The sequence below is a fragment of the Nothoprocta perdicaria genome, unplaced genomic scaffold, assembly GCF_003342845.1.
Source record: "Nothoprocta perdicaria isolate Ctin4 unplaced genomic scaffold, notPer1 scaffold_42, whole genome shotgun sequence".
Classification (NCBI taxonomy): Eukaryota; Metazoa; Chordata; class Aves; order Tinamiformes; family Tinamidae; genus Nothoprocta; species Nothoprocta perdicaria.
The window spans coordinates 2,130,719-2,151,623 of record NW_020455666.1 but is presented as its reverse complement, the minus strand read 5'-3'; the positions used below and the strand labels follow the sequence as shown (position 1 = coordinate 2,151,623).

Here is a 20,905-nt window from a genome sequence, read left to right as displayed (position 1 = left end):
TGGTAGTTAAAAACAGTAACAGAGACAAAGTTTCCTTTAAAAAKGAAACAAAAAAAAGCCAAACAAACAATAAAAAAAATTGTGTTGAATGCTCTGCCTGTATCACAATTCCTTACTCTGGATAAGGATTATTCTGAATAAGGCATTTTTCATTAGTCCTGCAGCACTTGTTTATCAGGTATAARCACACACAGTTTATTACAAAGTGGAAACATCCCATTTGTTGTGAAGCAACTAATAAAACAACAGTTAGACTGCCTTCTCTCATTTCCACAATGCTACTGGACAGAATGTGCATTAAGGGGAATCAAAGGTGAAGAAGGCTTGGAACAGACATCACCCAAGATGATGTACACTAGTACTTCCCCATGCCCCAAACAAAGACCCTTGCAATTTTTGTAATCCCATTTCATAAGCCAAAAATTAGAATTTTAGTGCCACAAATTCTCCAAAACTCATAAAGTGTAAAGCTACCTAGAAACACCTATATCCTTCCATGCTATAGTTCAGTTGGCAGCTTGGAAAAAGCTGCACCTAGTAGAGCATTTATTTTCCCTTCATTGTACTCTGTAATAAAAATGTCAAAKTTGCAATTATGAAAAGGCAGCTTAACCATATTGGGTGCAGCAGCCTACCCTTTTTTTAAAAAAAAAACACTAGCATCTAAAACCATCTGCTCTCCAAAGCCTCTGCACAAGAAAAAAAATTTTAAGTGCACAGCAAGAAAAGAGCATAAGTATCTGACCTTCACACTTCAGGTCTGCTATTACTGGACATGAATCCATCCTCTAGATATAGAGGAGATTTTAATACTTAAAGCTTGTACCAATTATAGTTTAAAGACGGCCAGCAGCAGAGTTGAAAGCATGCCTTCGCAAACACCTGAATTCATGTGAGGAACAGTAATAATGCAAACCTGTGGCTGGAAGTAAATTCCAGAACAAAACATAAAAATAAAGTTAGCAAGTTAAACCCCTGAAAACGTTCAAAGTGGCATTAACTTTTTTATATTTTTTCTTTTTACACATTTTTGTATATTTGTCACTGAGGAAGGACTGTATGGGTAATATAAGTAAAGCACCAAGGGGAAAAAAAATCTAATGAGGTGAGTGTCACTCAAGACAATCTCCATGAGAAATATAGCAAAACAAATACCATTTGTGAGCTGCCAGAATCAGGAAATTTCTCAAAGGCCACCCAGGATAGTGGCTTAAATTACATGGATCATAAACTCCAACTGTCACCTGCAAGTAAAATAATTGGTATTCAGTTCATTGAAAAGGTTATCCAGCATATTCAGAGTTCCAAAAAAGGAACACGAAAACAAGGATGGCAAAACATTCAGAATGGCCTAGCAAAGTTCAGCACTAAGCAATATGATCAAAAACAGCATTCCATGTACACAAGCATGTCAGTCAAACTAGTCAACTGTTACTAAGATAACTTCTGCTTCATGTATGATCACAATGTCTTCCTAATTGAAAACAATGGACAGTGCACACTTCTTCAAAGGACTGGCATGATTTCTGCATCTAAGAGATGATTTACTCTACTGTCCTCTGGATGCACAACTTGTCTTCCAAAAATTCTGTAGTGCTTACCTTGAATATTTTTCATATAAATGATCTCATCATCTGCAGGGTTTCCTCACTTCCATAGAAGTTCTCAAAACATTCATGGCAAAACACGTGTCAATATATCTTTGACAAATTTTGTGGGAAACTACACATGAACTTTGATAATTGGGAATACAGTGTGGTTGAAAACTCCCACGCAGCATTCCAGGGTGTATTTACTGTTACTGTAACCAATGGAAAGACTCRGTTCAACATCTCATAAAGTAAGAAAATGGCATTTGTGTAGTAGGCAAAACACAAATGCTCAGCATTACCATAATGATCCAKATAAGGTGATTTAAAACCAGTATGTTACTGTTAACTCTTACACAAAATAGTTAATTCCTATCCGAAGGTATGAGAGCATGAAGAACTCAGCCATTAATTAGATGTAACCAGCCTTTTGTGTAAGCATTAGCAATACTTAACTCTTGAGGGAGAAATAAACCCTAGTTGTTGGTATTTGGCYGTTAACCCTGTCTATTGACTGGCCAACTGGTGTGCCTAGTCCAGTATCATAAACGCTCTACAAATCCTTTGTAGAATAAGTACTTGTGAGTTATAAGATGCAAAATTCTACCTACCTTTTCCCCTTGCTCTTGGAAGAAAACATCCCACTTTTTGAGCAGAGATATCACCACAGTATTGTCATGATACTTAATTAAAAAGTAAGGTAATGCTGTGACCCCTTCTGCCTGGCAAAGTTCATCATATGCTTTCTGAAGTGCCTGGATCTAAAAATCAAAAGGACAACTGTAACCAACAGCTACAGTGATGTTATGCAGAGCCACAGCAGGTGTATTAACAACTGGAACAGATGGCTAGCTCACTCCTGCCATTTCTCAAGTAATCTTAGTCCTGAAAATAGATTTTAAAATGTCTCTGTGTGCTATTAGGACCACAGTAACTGAAATCAGCAATTCAGTTTTGAAAACAGCATCAGCCTACGCAAATTTGCAACCAAAGCATTGTTGCTGTTGCAGTAGATGGAAGTAACAAGAATACAAAAACAAAAAATCTTCTGATAGCTGTAACAGCTTGATAAGTAAAACTGCTACAAGAACTACCACATGAAAATAAGTGATGTTTTCAGAGAATCAATTTGAGAATTAATTCCATATGTGCTAAGAATATTAAGTTTAGTACTAAACTTSTGGGGGGTTTTTAAAGTTGTTAATATTAAGTATTTAATATACCTGATTTAATGGGAATCTGTCACCCAGACACACTGGTTTCTGAATAATATGTATTCCATCTGGGAAGCAAAGAGCAGGGTAGCAAAACCAATAATAGAAATGGTACTTCTTTAAATCCTAAAAAAAGAATTTATACAATTAGGTAATATCTAAGTCAGAGTGTAAACTACTGTGAGTACTGTTTATACCTCTGATAATGTAAACTTGATTACCCTAGCCATAATTTTCTACTTCAAAGAACTGTGGTGATTTAAAACAGATTTCCCCTTCTCTGCAAGAATTTAAATATTAAGATTTTTAAATATTAAGATTTAAACAGACAATATGCTAATGTTTCAACCTTTAAGTTTTAATTTATAATAATGCTTTATACATTGCAGTCTGTTGGATTTTAAATAGTTCTTATTCTAATTTCAAGTAATCAAATAATGTAATTTAAGAGAAGAAWATATGAGATAACATCAGATGGTTCATGGGCTACACCCTAAGATCTTTTGCATTTTTTTTTTTACAAAAGAATGACTTAGTCTTTTACAAGTCTAAAAATCCTGATAAACTTAAAACTATAATATTTTCTCTAGAAAGCCATCTATTTCATGATTTCCAAATCAGAGCTCTAAGTGTRAGATATATTATCTTTACTCACTGCAAATGTCAGGAGCAGGAATCTATTCAAGAGCATAGGGTTTTCAAGAGCAGCTCCAGATTTTATTGATTCCCATATCTGTCATTGATTGTGAGCCAAAAAAAAAGAAAAAAGGTAATGTAAGAATGGCTGCAGAAATCTTTAGTTCTTATAATTCTCAATTAAAAATACTAAGAAATATTCCCAGTAATCCACTATGGTCATTTTCTATTTCACCTCATGCAAATTATCCACATTGAAAGGATTTTCCAAGTAGCATACAGGATTGTGTCCTCTAACACAACTATGGATGCTGACGAACAAAGTGGGTATTAAGGCACATGGTATTAAACAAACAAAAAGTATCAGTAACAGACCTTCAGCTAACTGGCTGATTATGGACAGCCTCTCCAACATTTGGAGCATAGCCTATAAAGCACCCCACTGATTATTTCCAAACCCTATCTCTCTGCTAGTTGATTTCATTTTTAATCTTACCTCATTTGCTTCTCTATCCAGAAGTGACTTCTTGTCACAGGACTTGAAAGTCTCAAAAGTGTTAGTATTATATAACGTTCCAAAAGCAGGACAGCAACGTGCTGGTATTGGAGCATTCCTGAACAAAAAAAAGTTTTGAGAACTGCACACTTTTTTAAACACCAAAAGCAGTGGTAAACAACTCTCCTGTGGTGCAGCTTTGTTGCAAACCAAAGTTGTCTAGAAACTGCAACATGACAAGACATAGTAACAACTGCTAATGACATCTTTACTGAAAATATTTTTTTACAATAAGCAATGCTTTATTGACTACAGATATAAGCACTATGTGGAAAATATATATACCTTGTGATTAAAAAAATTACTGTACACACATCTCTAGCAAAGGACCATTTAATCACAGACTAAAGATTTTAAAATTCTAAAATCATCTCAATTCATGACATATAATTTTCACTAAGAAGAAACTATTAAGATTGACTTTTAGTAGTTAATATTTTTAATAGATAATTTTTCCACTCCTAATTATAACTAGGAATCTTCAGTAGAAAAAGATCTTAGGAATAATTTCAACCCAAGTCAGATAACTGAAAACATCTTCCTTTACTATATTCCTTACTATATTTACTATATTCCTTACTATATTACTTTATTATATATTTATATATATATAAATAATATATTTATATATTTTTATATATATAATAAATATATATATTTATATTTATATATATTTATATATATTTATATATATATTATATATAAATATATATAATATATATAAATAAATATATATATAAATATATATTTATATATTTACTATATTTACTATATTCCTTACTATACTACTTTATTATAAGAATAGCTTATAAAATAAGAATTTTTTTTTATATAACCAAATATATAAATAGAATCTGTGTTTGAGACTTCCCACCAAAATATTTTCAACTTGGCCTTCTAAATGAATACACTACTTCATAAACTGGATGTTAATTTAAGATTTGAAATTCAAAGCAGCTTCTCTGTTGTTACAAAGGCCATAAAGAGGTACACTTGTATTTTGTAGCATGTGATTAAGCAATACTACACTCCAAAGCATTACTATTATTCATGGAAAGAATCTTCACATATGGATTAAGACAAACCACATTAGGTACTTACATATCAAAGGCACTGAACTCCAATGTCAAGCGAGCTGGCAAACCCAAAGGGTCACCTAGACACAAAAGTGCATCAACACATGTCATTCAAACAGTAAAGCACAGCTGGGGGGGAGGAAGGGGAAGAGAGCTGTTTCATGGTTGTTTGAATAGTTATTCACAGATATACTAGAACTCATAGTTCATTCATTACTGTTTTCTAATTCCAGCAATGTTTCAGCAAAACACTTCAGGTTATACAAATTCTTAAAGGAAAACAAAAGAAATCTAATCAAGTAATTAAGATGTTCACTTTCTACCTACCATTGTAGTAGTATCCCTTGATAATCTTTGGAGTCTCATCCAATCGGTACTCATTGAGTTTTTTCTGTGTTAGTTCATGCCAGAATCCTGCATCTAAGGCACTACTGAAGGGAGCAAACTGCAACTTAGGGATTCCAGGATCCAGAGGATGCTGTGCCTCATTGCTGGCAGCTGCCATGACTTTATTCATGGATTACTGTTAAATAAGCAAACCAATTTCTATAAAATCAGGTACAGTTGAAGCTCAATTGATTATTTTTGAATATTTTTCTTACATAATACTCCCCCTCAACAAAGTATAAGTCATTGCACTTTCTCTTAAGTAAACAGGCATATAAATTTAGTGTAAATGGAGGAAGATACTAGGCTATAATCAGCAGAAATGAACAACACATGAAGCCTTTTAATAATGCCTGTCTTTACCTTCACAGACATAATTAATCCACTGTATGATTGCCCATGAAAGAGCTTTTAATATTCATCATTAAACTCAAATAAATTTTAAACCAAACTAACAATCCCTAAAGTCATTTTTTTCCCTACAAAACTCAACTCTAGACCACTGAACCAAGACCTCTCTACATTCACTTAGGGAAATTAAGAGTTTCATATGCACTATATTAAACACAATTTCAGAAGAGCAGCTTGCTTGTTCACAGATCACCAAGCATCTCCAATGCCCACTATGCAGCCTACTTCAGGGTCGAGTAGAGTCTTCCCTATTTCCATAGGCACCCCCCTCCCCCTCCCAACACAAGCCCCTGCAAAGGTTTCTCCGGCTTACGCCCAGAGCCAGGTGGTGTGGGTAGATGGAGGGAATGGAAGACATAGGTGTAGCCTCAGGACCCTTGACCGAGGTAAATGGCATTCCTAAAATCAGAACCACCTAAAACCATTCTTAAGACCAAAAAAAAAAAAAACAAAGAAACACCTCAGGTGCGCACACTGCACGTCAGAGGCGGTGGCTCCTCCCGCGCCGGGCCCAGGAGCCCCTCGACACCCCACCCTCAACAGGGGGAAAAGGAGGAGCTAACGCGGGGAACCCGAAGAGCATGAGCGGGCGGCCGGGGCCGAGCACAAAGCRGGTAGACGGCGGGGCCCGGTCAGGTTTCCCTCAGCGCCGCCAACCGCCGCAGCGCGACCGTTGCCCGCGCACGCAGCCTCTCACCCGCTCTGCAACCGCCGCCGCTACTTCCGGCATTGCCGGACGGTACAACCCCACCCATGACGTCAACGAGCCGAGTGGTGGGGGCGGGCGCAGCCTTAAATCCACAGCCGCGGTCACGTGGTGCCGCGGCGACCGTTAGAACCGCCCACGGCCGGTTCGGGCCGGTTTGCTCCTGTTACAAGGCGGGAAGGTTGAGGCGTTAAGTAGGCGCCATTTTGCACGCCTGCTCATTGCATTGGCTGCGACGACAATATGAATAGCGTAATGTCCTAGATGAAAAGTGAAGCAACGTGGTCAAAAAACTGCCCCTTCTCACCCTGTGTGAATCTGCCCAAGTTTCGCAGTGCTGAACAAAAGCAAATGGTCCTGATGTCCTAATGAAGTATCCATGGACTTTATTAACCATATTTTGTAAGCTGGAATACTGAGGATTATCATATTAAATTCAAGGTATGGGAAATCTTCCATTTTTTACATCAACAATGATCATTGACCTGGTTATAGGCACAGATACTTAGTGCTTATAATTGTTGCCAATGCTTGATCTTGATTCCTAATGCAATATAAGCATCACCCCTGGAATCTTTACACTCACCTTCCACGACAGCTGCCAGAGGAGTGGATGCCCGTAACTTGGAGCAAACCTGCCTCTGATGGCTGCAGAGTAGAGCCCAGCCATTAAAGCCCAAAAGGTGACAGGTTAGAGCACTTCTGTTGATGCAGCCCAACATCTTTGTGCACTGGTTGGCGCACGGAGCCCCCTTCAGACTTGTGGAGGACCCAAACTGKGGCAGCAGCTGAAATGGTGAGGAGCATGACCACTGTGGGGCGCCGGGGCGTCCTGGAGGAGCACGTGATGGGAGCTCATGCAGGTCAACACAGGTGACCGCAGAGCCCTGTCCGTTTGACAGACTGACACTCGTGTATCACCTACACATTGCCTTGTGCCGGGAACACGCTTGCTGGGCAGCAGCTTTGCTGAGGAGACAGACCCATTGGAACGTGAGTGAACAGCATCCTCCCTCTATGAGGATAAGGGCTCAACACCACAGCATTAGCAAAAGCATGACCAGGGTCCACAGGGGAGGGCAACCATCCCCTGCCCTCTGCAGTCCTGAGGCCACATCCTGGCTGTGTCCAGTTCTGCAACACAGTGCAAGGGAAAGATAAATGGGGGGGAGTCCAGTGGAGGGTCCTGTTAGGGGGCTGAAATGTGTGATGTGAGAAGCTGAAAGGGCTGGGTTTGCATAGGCTGGAGGAAAAATGGCCAAAGGGAATTTAATTGCAATCTTACATAACCTAAAGTGGGGGTCTGGAGAAGACAAATTCTTAAGAGATACAGAGCAGAAGAGGACAGTTGCTGAGCAGATGTTGCAACATGGAAAATTACAGGTGAGTGGTAAAAGGTTTCAAAATGAGATTGGTTAAATGCTGTGACAGGCTGCCTGAGAGGTTGCACTGTCTCTCAAACAATATGTGAGAGAGAGTTTTTGGATGATGAAATTAAGCCAGAAGATATGCTTCAGCAGCAAAGTGCTCCAAAACTAATGTTCCGTTTGTTAAATGCATTTTTTCCAAAAAATAATATGGAAAGTGAAACATGTCGTAGATTGTACCCACTGCTAATTGCACCCCTCTTTTAATAAATTTGTATGATCTACAATATTTGCTGTAAAGTCCTAAATCATTTCACCAACCGCTAGATGTCACCAGTGACATAGAATAAAAATAGAACATATTTTTCTGCCTCTTAAAAGTGAGGTTTGTTGTTTTCACCACACCTTAAATAAAGTAACATACTCCAAGAAAACTGTTTTGTTTGGAAATTGTGAGACCTTTGACCTCCTTTATTAATCAGAAAATGTGGAAGATCTTTTACAGGAAACCAAACCTAGAATATTCTCTCGAGGCTCAAGACTCAGCCCCACATTTTAGTGGAATTCTCTGTTCCTGCTCCTAATTTATCTCTCTCTGCTCCACTGACATCAAGAGCTATTTGAAATGCCTATATCAGTAAAACATAYCAGTAAAGCCTGTTCTGTACCTTGCTAATTGGAATTTCAAAATAGGCAATATCCCATTTTCCCATTTTATTATTACCTATATGTGTCATATTAGAGGAGCTTAATCCCCTTCTATAATTGCTATAGTTACACTCAGACTATGGATAAAAGAAGACAGAAAATGTTCAAGCAGGTTTATTTACCTAGGTTTAGCTGCTGTGTGATAAAATGATTTTCAGTCATACCATAGATATTCTTTGTAACAATATTCACCACTTTAAAACTAGTCTCCAATGTTTTTTTTTGATTGCTGTTTCATATGTTAGTATTTTTTAAGGTCCGAGAAGGCAACTGTGATAATCAAGAGAATAGAATGCCTGATAACTTTAAGGATTCTCTAGACAAGCATGTTTAAGTAGTGTAAACTGCTAACCATGGCTAAATTAGTATACTGCTTTTTTATATCCCTAGGACTAGGGCCTACCTAAATTACAATCCATTTTGGCCAAACTATTCTGTATTGCAACAGAAAGAGCGGAACAGCTGTGAATATGAACCTGTCTGTTGAATATGGACCTGTCTGAGAGAGACTCTTGAGAGTATATGTTTCAAACACTCTGCATTGTAGTGAAAAAGTTCCAAGAGAAGACATATTTTGTTACTTGTGTAGATGCTGCTCCTGATGTGTGAAAGCTAACTTAACTCCTGATGAATTTAGATGCTTCCATATTCCATTTGGCACTTTTTCCAWATTAGAGTTCCTCAACTGCAGTTATTTCCACATACCACTTCAGAATCAAGTAATCTCTGACCTTAAATACACTCAAGTACACTGAATTTAACTTTATTCCTCCACCATGCATTTTCCAAGCATCAAAGTATCTGATTATGAAAATGAAGTGATATTAGGGCTTCATTTAATCCTGAATTCTTGAAATACAGCAAGTAACATTCAGATGTTTAATTCAGAGATGGARAACTCACAGAGGATGATAGTGCTTTGTACATTATATCCAAAATTTACTTAGTGTATTATATCCAGAATTTATAAGCATCATGCAGAACTTTGCTTAAGTGTCACATCATGTTATAGTCAGTATAAAAGAGGCACATGTAGGATGGAGAGACTCTAAACTGCTCAAGATGAGCAAAAACACAGAATTCAGAATTTCTCTTCCATATAGTACTATAGCATTTTTTTTCTTTCCCAAAAGACATGCAATATATCACACAGATCATCTTTTCATATCATCCCACCAGACTTCTGACTGTGCTCAGTTAAAAAGGTTTCAGTTACGTCTAATCTTTGGTGATAACCAGGGCAATTTCAGAAACAAGTATACACTTCTTCATTCTGGAAGTTTTAAATTAATCAACATGACAGAATGGCACTGAGAGGAAATCATTTTTATACTGAACCTTGAAGATATCTTTAAGATAGGCAGTTTGTGACTGCATACTTAATCATTTACCTGCTTGTAGGAAGGGAAAAATACATATGTTATCCATAACCTASTACATATGGCAAGTTTCATAATAGAAGTGTAACCTTCTTGAATAGACAGTGATTGTGTATTGAGTATGGGAATTCTTAGTATAATATCCAGGAAATAAATATTCTTTTTTTTTTTTCCCCTGAAGTTAACAGATACTGGCTTAARTAAAAGAAGCATGATATCAGAGGTATAGCATATTATAGTATGACTTGACAGTTCACAAAAGTGCACAATTTGGAGAAATAAATAAATAAATAGGTAGATTGTCTCAAGAAGTTGGAGCTTACATTTTGTCTTTGCAAAATACCTTTTTTAAGAGATCTGTCTASCCAAGTAAGTTAAAAAAGAAAACCATAGTTATTTGGCCCATCACAGAAACCATATTCTATATCTTCCTTTTCCACGGTTGAATATTCTATAATCACTGAAGATCTCTATTACTGTTTTCAGTTTTTGTTTTACATGCTGAAAGAGGAAACCTCAAACTGTAAAGTACATAACAATAGTGCAGCAGTTCTGAGATTGGCCACCAGTTTTAAGTTTTCCTGAATGAAAATAGCTTGTCTTCAAACATGCTAAATCTATTATATGCACGTTTCCTACTTTTACCAGCACTTGTTTATGAATTACAGTTTTCCAAAGGCACCTACTTTGTCCRTGGTGGTTGTTTTTGAAAGTGGAATGTTTTGTTTGGTGCAACTTAGCAACTTCCTTTTTTTCAGAAAAATCAGTCCAAAGCTACACTATCAGTGAATGTGAAGGATCTTTTTGAAGGTCTTCTTGAAATTCTCATTACAAAGAGGATAGAGGAATGGATTTAAAGTGGAGTTCAGGTAGCCAAGCCATATAGTCAACATGTGTAATTTGGGGAATTCTTTACAACTATGGAAAGCTATAGTTGTATATAATATAAAATAGGGAATCCAGCACAAAATAAAGGCTGCCATTATGACTCCTAACTGCCTAGCTGCTTTCCTCTCCCTGTTCACATACAGTCTTTTAATGTGGCTTTTGGAATGGCTATGCAGTCTTTGCCATGTTTTCTTCAGGTAAGTCAGTCCTGTGACATCCTTATCCCCAGTCTTTCCCTGAGGACCGCAGGCACCTTTGGGGTTAGGGTTAGAATCATTTCTACAGGGAGCTGTTTCTGCAGAAGTCTGGTCAATTGATGCATTGCTTAAGTCACTTTCCTGTGAGCACAGCTCCTCTTCCTTCTGATCCTCCTTTACAATACACACATACTTGTTTCCTGCTTTATCTAGGCCTGGCTTAGACTGGGCAGTGGTGAGAGGGAAACGGTTCCATTTGAAAACTTTGCTGTTCCTTCTGCTATCAAAAGCCTTTGCAGACTTGTTGGTATCGCCTAAATGAAGTATTGCCTCCAYTTTTTTAGGCTGAGTGGAGTTGTGCTTGTTTTTGGGAAGGATATTTTCATCTAAGATTTGCTTTCGGGGACACGTCTTTGTCTTGCTAGGGTTTATGCTTCTATTTTCTGAGAAAGACTGTGATGATCCATTGGAGAGCTGTCGATGCTGACAATGTTTTCTGACAGTCTTGAATATTTTCAAGTAGAGCCATAGCATGATGATAGAAGGCATGTAGAAATTGACAATGGATGTAAACAGTTTAAACCATGTGACTTTAGAGAAATCAGTTTCACACTTGGTTATATTCTGAATATTTTCCTTTTCACATTTGGTTGTGTTCTGTGTTCTTTCCTCTCCCTTACCAAACACATGCCAGCCTAGAATTGGGATGACCCACATGAAAGACAGAAACCAAGCTCCAAAAATCATTAAGGATGCTCTCATTTTTGTTCTATATTTGAGATACTTCAGTGGTTGCTGAATTGAACGATAACGGTCTATGCACAATACGAAGAGACTGAAGATGGATGCAGTACTGGCCACATAATCCATTGACAACCAGAACAAACAGGTTGGTATGCCCAGAATCCACRTGCCATTTACAAGATAAACAATATTCAGTGGCATAACAGCTGCACCAACTATAAGATCTGCAATAGAAAGGCTGACAATGTATATATTGCCTACTGTTTGCAGCTTCTTTTCAGTTTTCACAGCACAGAGTACTAATATATTCATGACAACAGTGACCAGTGAAATGCTACCTAGAAACAAACTTAGAGGAGCTGAGTGAAGGTCGATTGAGTTAATAGTTGTGTTTCCTGACATCTTTTGCACAAGGGCACAGAAACAAGTCAGAGAAGATGGCCAGGCCTTGGAAATTTGTTAACAATCCTGCATGGAATGTTGTTGGTGTCTTCGTGATTTTTATTTCAGGAACTATGAAAAAGAAAAGAAATATATTCAATCATTGTAGTATTAAAATAAAATCAAAAAAACTAATGCGTGCCTCAGCTGAGAACTTCCCATTTTAGGAAGAAGGAGAACTTCCCATTTAGGAATTTTAACTTTCTTCAGTTAAAAAACAAAGCAAAACAAACAAACAAAAAAAACCCCACGACATTTTACAAAAGGATAATTTAAAATGTGAAATGTTATAGCCGTGATATGGAAAGTACAGAAGAAATTTCCATGAACCAATCCAAAATAATTTACGGAGTTATCTCATAGAGATTTCTCTGATCCTGGAATCTGAAGAAGAAATTTTAGTCCTTTTTGTCTGAACTTCCTATATCTCATTAAATATATAAATGATTATTAATCATTACCTAAGTTATGTATTTGAAAAATATATCTAATAGCTGAGCAGTTCGATTTAATTATCACCAGTAGTAGAGAATTATTGTTACTAGTGTCATAWGACGAGGTGTTCAATAAAAAGATTATGACCAGTATATTCATATAGCTGATAGGGAGATTCATAATTATAGCCAGTGCCTAGGTTTCATCTGTAGGCAACAGTTCAAATTATAATGAGTAATCTCTTTCTACCCAGTTTACGCTTACACAGAAGAATTCAAACATTTAAAGATGGGAACTGTATTTTATTTCAAGTATAAATCAATAAAAACTCTGGAAAAATAATATGATATTTGAGGGTTAATCAGTGCCTTCCAACTTCACAAATGTATGGATATAAATATATGGTAGAGTGAGGATCATTAGCTTTGGAATGGTTTGGATATCTAAGAAATATATACAGGAACTATTCTCAAGTTTCAAGTCACCTCACTCCTGCACGCTTACTGTTGCTGTGTGCTGCATTAAAGGTGAAATTTAACTAGCTGTTAAAATCCAGAATAAAATAGGTGGAGGTAAGGCTAGATTTGTAGCAAAACTTTATTCTATTTATGTCTAAGAAACTAACATATACTGCAGTACAGAAAATGAACAATCTAGTAAGCACACTCCATGACACGTACATTTGTCCTCACAGTGCAGTGCTTTATGTTAACTTTATACTTACTTTATCACTTTATCTCTTTTTCTTCTGCATTAATCACTGGTTGAAGTTGAAATGTAAGGCACCTTCATACCACCATCATCAATAGTTTTGGTATTAAATATTATCAGCAGTTAGTGATCATGATAGTAGGATTTGCTATTGCAACTTCTCATTTTTTACTGAGACGTATATCATTTTGTAATGAATATGGACTTTTTGTGCTGTATATACCACTGTTCAGGAGTTACTTTTTAAATTCTTTATGTGTAACTCACTTCCTAGAAGAGGAGCTGTTATAACACTAGATAACTGTGCTTTAATAGTTGGGTAATTTAAGTCTCATTACAATGAGCYAAAGCCCACTAATTCAGAACAAATTTTAAAGTAAACAGTCTTAGAGCCTAGATAACTGTTTAAGATTCCTAAATCCTAATCTCAATGTGAAAAGCCTTCCATACTTTTCACTGTTTAAAAAGCATCTTCTGCGAACAAAATCAACAGCTGTGATTCATTTGTTTTTGTACCATGGTGATAAGATCTTAGAAACAGGATCTATTGGGAGATGCTAAATGGATCCCTTATTGACTCATTAGTGCAGGTGCAGCCTATTAAGCCCTGACTAAATGGGAGTAAGTTTAAAGAAGCAGATAGAAGAGATCACTTGATAGGTCATCTTTAGAGCAACTGCATCTATAATAAGGGAAGCCTAGACCAAAGAAGAATTTTTGTTTGCTGGATAAGCTCTAAGGCAAAAAGTAAGATTTGAGTTCAGAWCGGACTTTCAGATCATGTTCAGTTGTTGTGTGTGTATATTTCTAGGGTTTTTTATTTTTTTTTAGCCCTTGAAAGTATTGCTATGTTTAAAATGTATTGAGCTTTTCTCTTGTAGCATGTTTCCTCACTAGGAATACTTAAAGCTATGCAAAATTGTATTGTGCATTTGTCAAAGTGTAGGTAGTCTTTGTTATAGCTGCCTGTAGTTTTGTTTGTTGTTGCTTTTACTTATTTTTTCCTCTCTCTTTTGCAGGAGGTAAGCCATTTGGTAACCCATGTTTAGCCTATCTTTTGCAATCCTTAGATTAGAAGGGCTGTTTTAAGGAGAGGAAAAGATACCTTTTAATTGAAAATGGTAAAAGAACCTATGTGGATGAGTAAGGCGTCAAAGGCTTTCTCCACAGCACTTGGTGTACCTGAAGAAACTTTTCTAATGGCACTTTAAAGAYAGTAAAGGGAAGAAGCATAGGAGGCATTCTCCCCTAAATGCCAAGGGAAGGGAGTGAGGAGGATCTATTAAACTTTCTATTGTGCATGAATATMATTTCTCTTGTTTGTCTGCACCTCCAGCTTCTCTCCTCTGATAATTCATATGCATTTGCCATGTAATAGTATGAGTTCTCTTCCTAATGCAGTGAGTTGGACAGGCTCCCCACTTGGTGTGCAGGGTTGCTGAAGTGGAGGTTGCTAAATGGGGTTGAAGCTCATGTAGTTCGTGCTGGGGCTGCATCATCTATTCTAACAGCTCAGTAATTCTTCAGGATGCTAGGTTTGGATTAATTCAAATGTCTCAATGTCTGCCTACAGGTAGAATAAGTGTTCTCCTTCTCTGAACCTCTCAAATTGCTGTGGTTGAACATACATCTACTGATTATAAAATACAGCAGTGTTTGGGAACGCTCTTTTGTTAGAACAGCTCTGCTCTGAATTCCTTCCCCTTTGCTTATAATAATCTCCAGGCAGTCCTCCTTGGTATTCCATGGATATTCTTGCTACATAGCAAGTGAAAGACTTAATACGCTTCTTGCTATTACCACTGAGATAACACACTGTCTCAGTGTAAAATGGATCAAGTCCTTTCAGAAAATGTTTACAAGTATTGAAAAAAGACTGCATTGCAYTTGTATTTGAGTGGCTTTTACAGTTTGAGATAAAAACTGAATAATCTGATGCCTTGGTGTTTGGCCACTCAGATCTTATTAATCTTTTCAAAWCTCAGCCTTCTTTTTAAAACATTCAGTTTCACTCTAAGTGGCCTTATTATAAGAACCACTAGCCCACCGTGACCTGTAAATATTTCCYGTTCTGAATTGCAATTGTGCGAAGAACCTTTTATACAACTGATACGGATATCTGGGTGACTTGTTCTTCATAATACTGTTTTATACATCTGCTTTCAAATGCCTTTTTAGTGAGTCTTGATATCAACAGTGTCTTGGAGAAAAATGAAATAGAACTAAAAGAGCAGATGGGCACTGGCACAGCTGCATAGAAGCAGATGCAGAGGCTTAAAATACAGGAACAAATTTTTTAGGAGTTCAGAATTAATGATCTGGATATTGGTTAGAGAATTGGACATCTTGCAGACTTGTCTCCTAGTGGTGCCTGGGATACACCCACGGAGGAAGAGAAGCAAACTGTTTCTGAAGGCTTTCTATGCTTGCATTTCTGAAGAGAGTGAATGACCTACTATTACTGTAATAGTAATAATGATCTTTTGCTTTTATACCTCCAGTCACTCTGATGTTTTTCTCCTGGTTCAACTACTTCCGGTGTTTTGAAAAATCCTCATCACATTATAATCTTAARGTTTCCAGATATGGTATTAATTTGCCCTCCTAGCCTAAACAAACTGCTGTAGTAGTGTAGTTTAGTCTAAGTATCTTACTGGTGTGATTTTTCAACAAACTGATGTTTAAGTAYTTAAGCATTGCAGAAGTCTGAAGAAGTCTTTTATTTTTCAAATATTTTTTTTATAACCTGTTGGTAAAAAGCCTTCTGTTTTAAGAGCTGCATAACCTAGTAACTGTTATTACAAATGAAAATTCCTTTCTACTTTGGTATAGTAATGAGGCTGTGATGCAAAAGTGACTAACTGTAAAAGCTTTTACAAATTGGACAATTTTCTAGTGCCGCCCTGTCTCAGAAGCGGAGTTGCCACACTGTTGCTTTTTCCCTTGGAACGTGGGAATCTCCCAACATTCAAAACTGGAATCTCCTTACTTGCTCAAGTACAGGACTTATGTCAAGTATAGTCCCTGCTATCTTCAGGGTTTGGGGATTCTGTCTTGTGTTACTTGTTCCAATCCTTGTCTTACAGTAAACTTAGATTTTTGTTTTTGCATCAGAACTGCAGTATACTCGTTTTTAAGGATTATTGCTCTATGAGGTTTGTCTGTTTCTCCCCAAGTAACTCAGTGAATCATGTTCAGAAAGTCAAAAAAAAGTGCGAACAAAAGTTGTTAGTCCTTTAAATATGGAGGCTGCATATTGATATTCTKACTACAGTTTACTTTGCACATTGATAGCTTCCAGGAGGAACAACTGGATTTAGATAAAGGAAACGTCGGTGTCCAATAGAGTGCGTTACAGGCTTGTAAAATCTGACAAACACATCTGCGATTAACCTCTCAATTAGGAGTGGGAAATACTAGAAAGGTGGAGTCAACTTGCTTTGCTTTTGCTTCATAACAAATAAATGGTTGTAATAACAATAAGGAAGGATTTCTTGGGATCCAAATTACATCCGTCAACATACTACTACTTGCCTCCAAGCTCTTAATGTGCTTGTTGAATAATCTAATGTTGCTGTTTTTCTTAAATATAAAATTTAACAGTAATATTTTAAATATTTAAATTTTAATTTAACAGTAATATTTTAAATATTTAAATTTTAAATAAAAGAGCCAGAACCTAGAACTTGTTTCTGGTCAGGTTAAACATTAACCAGTTTATTATCATGCTAATACTGTAACTCATAATATGAAATCCTAATCCTAATATTTAATAGAATGTATAAAATAATTTAGGTCAGAGTAGTGTTTCTAATTTTTTTTAAGCAACAGATTGAACCCTTTGGAGTTGAAGAAATTCTGATGAGAATTCTGGAYCTTTATGGAACTTCATTTAATAAAGGAAAAAAAAAGCTAGGGAAGTTTTGATCAGTAAGACATTTCTTTAGCAATTCAGTCAAGTGAACTTGCCTAGGTAAGTGTATAAGGAAGACCTCATTGCAATAGTGCATAGATTTGTCTAGAAACCTTTCTGTGTAAAATCTTAGTTGATGTGAAAATTTACATGTCCTTGCCTTGTTAAGCAAAAAGCCCTGTGGGAGGAAAGTTTAATCCTAGCTCACTTAAGTGTATTGATGTACAAAACAATTTTTTTTTGTATCTAAGACCTATCAATGTATATTCCTATTAAACAGCTGGTAAACTTACTGCGGTAATATGAATTCCTTCATATTTTAGCAGTAACGCTTTTAATGCTTCAAGTCATTTTGAATGCATGTCTGATGGTCAGACTTTGACCCCCTTCTACCCTGCTCCTCGCTGGCTTAATGCTGGCTATTGGATTTGAAGCAGAAGACTAAAATGAAGCACAAGTCCTGCAGAACAGTGGGATACAAATTCTCTTGCAACTGGAGAGCCTGGTGCTTTGCAGGTAAGCAGGTGAGAGGCTGCTTTTCCAGGACTCCTGATCCCTCCTTGTTGTTCCTTTCCAGTGGCTGGGGAGACTTTCGGCAGAGACTTCGGAGCAGGTTGTGGCCCTGCTATATCCTTTTCTTGGATTGCCCACCTCCAAGATGGGGTGGATATTGACACATTTGAGAAATGCTGCCTTGTCTGTATGGGAATGAATGCAGCTGTATTACCTCTAAGACTGTTTCTTTTATGGAAGAAGCAGCAACTTGAGTGGAAGGAGTGGAATATTTGCTCAAATATTTAACTCCTTGCTTACACCCTTGTCTGAAAACAACTAGCTTCTGCCTCGTCCTCCTCCTTCTGCAGCCAGTTGTGGTTTGTTAGAAGAAAAATGCTTTCACTAAGACAAACCTTTTAGGGGCAGATCAGAATTTTGTCCTCCTCCACTTTATTGGAGGCTGCTAGTGGGGTGTTGATCTGCAGGGGGACCCTGGGCTTTCACAGAGCTCTTCGTTTCCCCCCTGCAGCTGCACTTGTGCTCTGAGTGCTGGGACTTGCTGGTGGTGCCGCTCACACGGGCTGCACAGCAGCCCCCAGACTCTGGAGAAGCAGCCCTTGGGGACAAGGGAATGAGGCCCTTGCGGCACTGCCCTGAGCCCAGCCCCACATGCCCGCTGGTGCCCCTGGCACCCCCAGCACTCACCTGGGCAGCCGAGGTTCCGTGGCCAGGGCTGTGTTAGACTCTGCCTCCTGCTTCTGCGGCTCCAAGTACGCAGCCAACTCAGCCCCACGCWCCCGAAATACTCTAAGCGCCGATGTGGGAGGCGGCTTGAGGCAGCCGCGCAGGGGAAGGCATTGAAGGGCAGCAGCTGACTGTCCACTCCCTTCGAGGGCGGCTCCCAAGTCCCTTCTCCCTTCGGCTTGGCTGGAAATCAGTYGCCACAGTTGCTTGCAGTTGTTTTAATTGCTTCCTCCACCTCAGATGATATGAATCCTAGTATGAGGGAGCAGCCTGGTTAGGGATGACAGCACCCATGAGGCACTGGGGCAAGCAAAGCTCCTGGCAGTTTTATTTCAGTAATGCATAAATGACTTTATTCCAGAAATGTCCCAAAGCCTTTACGGTACATTTGGCCGGTACAGGAAATAGGCGTGGAAGTGCAGATTGTTTCTGTCTGCAGGAGGGAAGCTGAGTCCCTGAAGAGTGAAGTGATTCAGTTGTCCAGGTTAATGCCAAGAGTCTGCAGGTCAGGAAGTGGATCCTGCTCTCCATGTGGTTGTTCTAGCTGCTACTCTTGCTGTGAGAGTGAGAATGGTTTTAAATAGCTCACTGTGTGTTTGTTTCACAGAGCAGTCCTATTGGAGTTGGTTTGAGACCTGGACAGTCTCAAATGCATGTTGTGTTGAAGTAGATCATAGATGATTTCTTTTTCCCCATAACTTCCATGTGTCTAGTATGTCTGGTCTGTGTTAAGCGTATGCATAGTTAGTTTTGCAGAGGAGAGCTGTTAACTTGCTTCCTTTTCACCTCTGTTTAATGCTTACTTTTTCTCATTCTTTCAGCTTACAAATGTATAGCATAAAGCCCATGTTTAAGTAACATATAAACTCAAAAATARTATTTATTTTACATTTCGGGGAATTGATATGCTGATGCTTTCACAAGGACTGTTGCTAAGCACTACTGTTGTGTCTGTAGAACTGGTGAACAGCATAACAGATTTGTTCCCATCATTCCCTGGGAAAGTAGGGAAATATCCATATCCCTTGCATTCTGACGAGGAAGGTGGTACTCTGTGACAAAGGACACAGCTGTTAAAGTTGCAGTATTAGAATGATCAKCTTTCCTCTATGCTGCTAAAGCTATCTCTTTGCTCCTGAATTAAATATAAACTATACCATTATATGATGAAAGCAATTTCTTAACAAATATATGCTTATTTTGTTTAAGACTTCCTTTTTCCTGGGGAAGCTGCTCTTGTAGGTGGTCAGAGCAATCCTGCAAGAACTTGTTCTTTGCTAATATTAGGCAGTGCTTGAATTATACCGAGAAATGAGTTTAAAGCTGGGCTCTTGCAACAGACACCTTTCAGGGTCACACTTGTCGACATTTCAGTCCCACTGTGCRTCTTGGAGTTTGGGTTTGACTTTAAATTCTGGCTGTTTTATTAGGATGGTAGTCTTCCCTCATTGATTGAAATGAATTGCATTAGTACTTGAAAAAGGACTCAACTTTATTAGTTAGGCAGAACTCAATTTTACTGTGGACTGTTCATACTATGCATTTTAACCTGGAGTAGAGCGATATATTAGATGTAGATTATGGTTGCTATAACTAACACAAATTGCTCCTTCAGCTTTTGTATGTACATGCTTTAAGTGTAAGTATGCAAAACATATCTTGGCTTCAAAAGATTCTGTTGATTCAAATGCTGGGTTTTCTAGAAAGTGCTTTAAATGTAAAACATTTACTTATGAAACTTGCCTATGAAGTGACAATGCTGTATTCCCCCTTTGGCACGGGGCAGTTAAGCCTGTTTTACCTAGTTTTCAGGCCAAACAACACATCTATTGCAGTGTAAAAACAAAAATTATGCAACTTCCTAGAAAAATTTTAGACATCTGCATGTTCTGTGCTTGTTTAGTTTCCTTTATGTGCTAAGGCATAGCTGAAGCAGGAGAAATGTTTGTCACATTTGTGCAGCCTTTACCGAGGTTATATCTGCTTCTCCATAAAGATCACTCRTGTATGCTACTCATATCTCCTTTTCCTCAGCTGCTCATGGCTGAGAAAGCAAAATAGTCACAATAACAAAGTAATTTAGAGGATTGTGCAGTGAAGTTCAAAAAAATACAGGCTCATATTTTCCCTTCTGTCTTGCATGTAACTTTGGAAAAGTCATATTTCTATCTCATAGTCTTTACCCATTGATGCTTGCATGATTTGATATCAAGGGAGTCATGAATGCTACATAAATGGATCTTTAATTCAAGATCTAAAGATACAACTGTAATGTGATATGTGAATATATACTGTAATATTGTAACTT

At 37.8% G+C, this 20,905-nt stretch overlaps 2 protein-coding genes across 7 annotated transcripts in view; both read right to left on the bottom strand.

Annotated features, from left to right (window-relative positions):
* ATG7 (autophagy related 7) overlaps positions 1 to 6,614 on the bottom strand; it is a 66,745-nt gene extending 60,131 nt beyond the window's left edge. For all 6 annotated transcript variants that reach the window (XM_026046074.1, XM_026046073.1, XM_026046077.1 and 3 more), the window contains exons 1-8: positions 6,567 to 6,614; positions 5,399 to 5,594; positions 5,097 to 5,151; positions 3,936 to 4,053; positions 3,459 to 3,536; positions 2,813 to 2,929; positions 2,201 to 2,350; positions 1,156 to 1,244 (exon numbers count right to left, since the gene is read on the bottom strand). In XM_026046074.1, the coding sequence (XP_025901859.1) occupies positions 1,156 to 1,244; positions 2,201 to 2,350; positions 2,813 to 2,929; positions 3,459 to 3,536; positions 3,936 to 4,053; positions 5,097 to 5,151; positions 5,399 to 5,588 (797 nt within the window). In that variant the 5' untranslated portion in view covers positions 5,589 to 5,594; positions 6,567 to 6,614. The remainder of the gene's footprint in view (positions 1 to 1,155; positions 1,245 to 2,200; positions 2,351 to 2,812; positions 2,930 to 3,458; positions 3,537 to 3,935; positions 4,054 to 5,096; positions 5,152 to 5,398; positions 5,595 to 6,566) is intronic.
* Positions 6,615 to 10,336: 3,722 nt separating this feature from the next.
* Positions 10,337 to 12,314, bottom strand: HRH1 (histamine receptor H1). Its single transcript, XM_026046038.1, has one exon. The coding sequence runs from the start codon at positions 12,258 to 12,260 to the stop codon at positions 10,812 to 10,814; it is 1,449 nt and encodes a 482-aa protein (XP_025901823.1). The 5' UTR covers positions 12,261 to 12,314; the 3' UTR covers positions 10,337 to 10,811.
* Between the last annotated feature and the right edge of the window lie 8,591 nt (positions 12,315 to 20,905).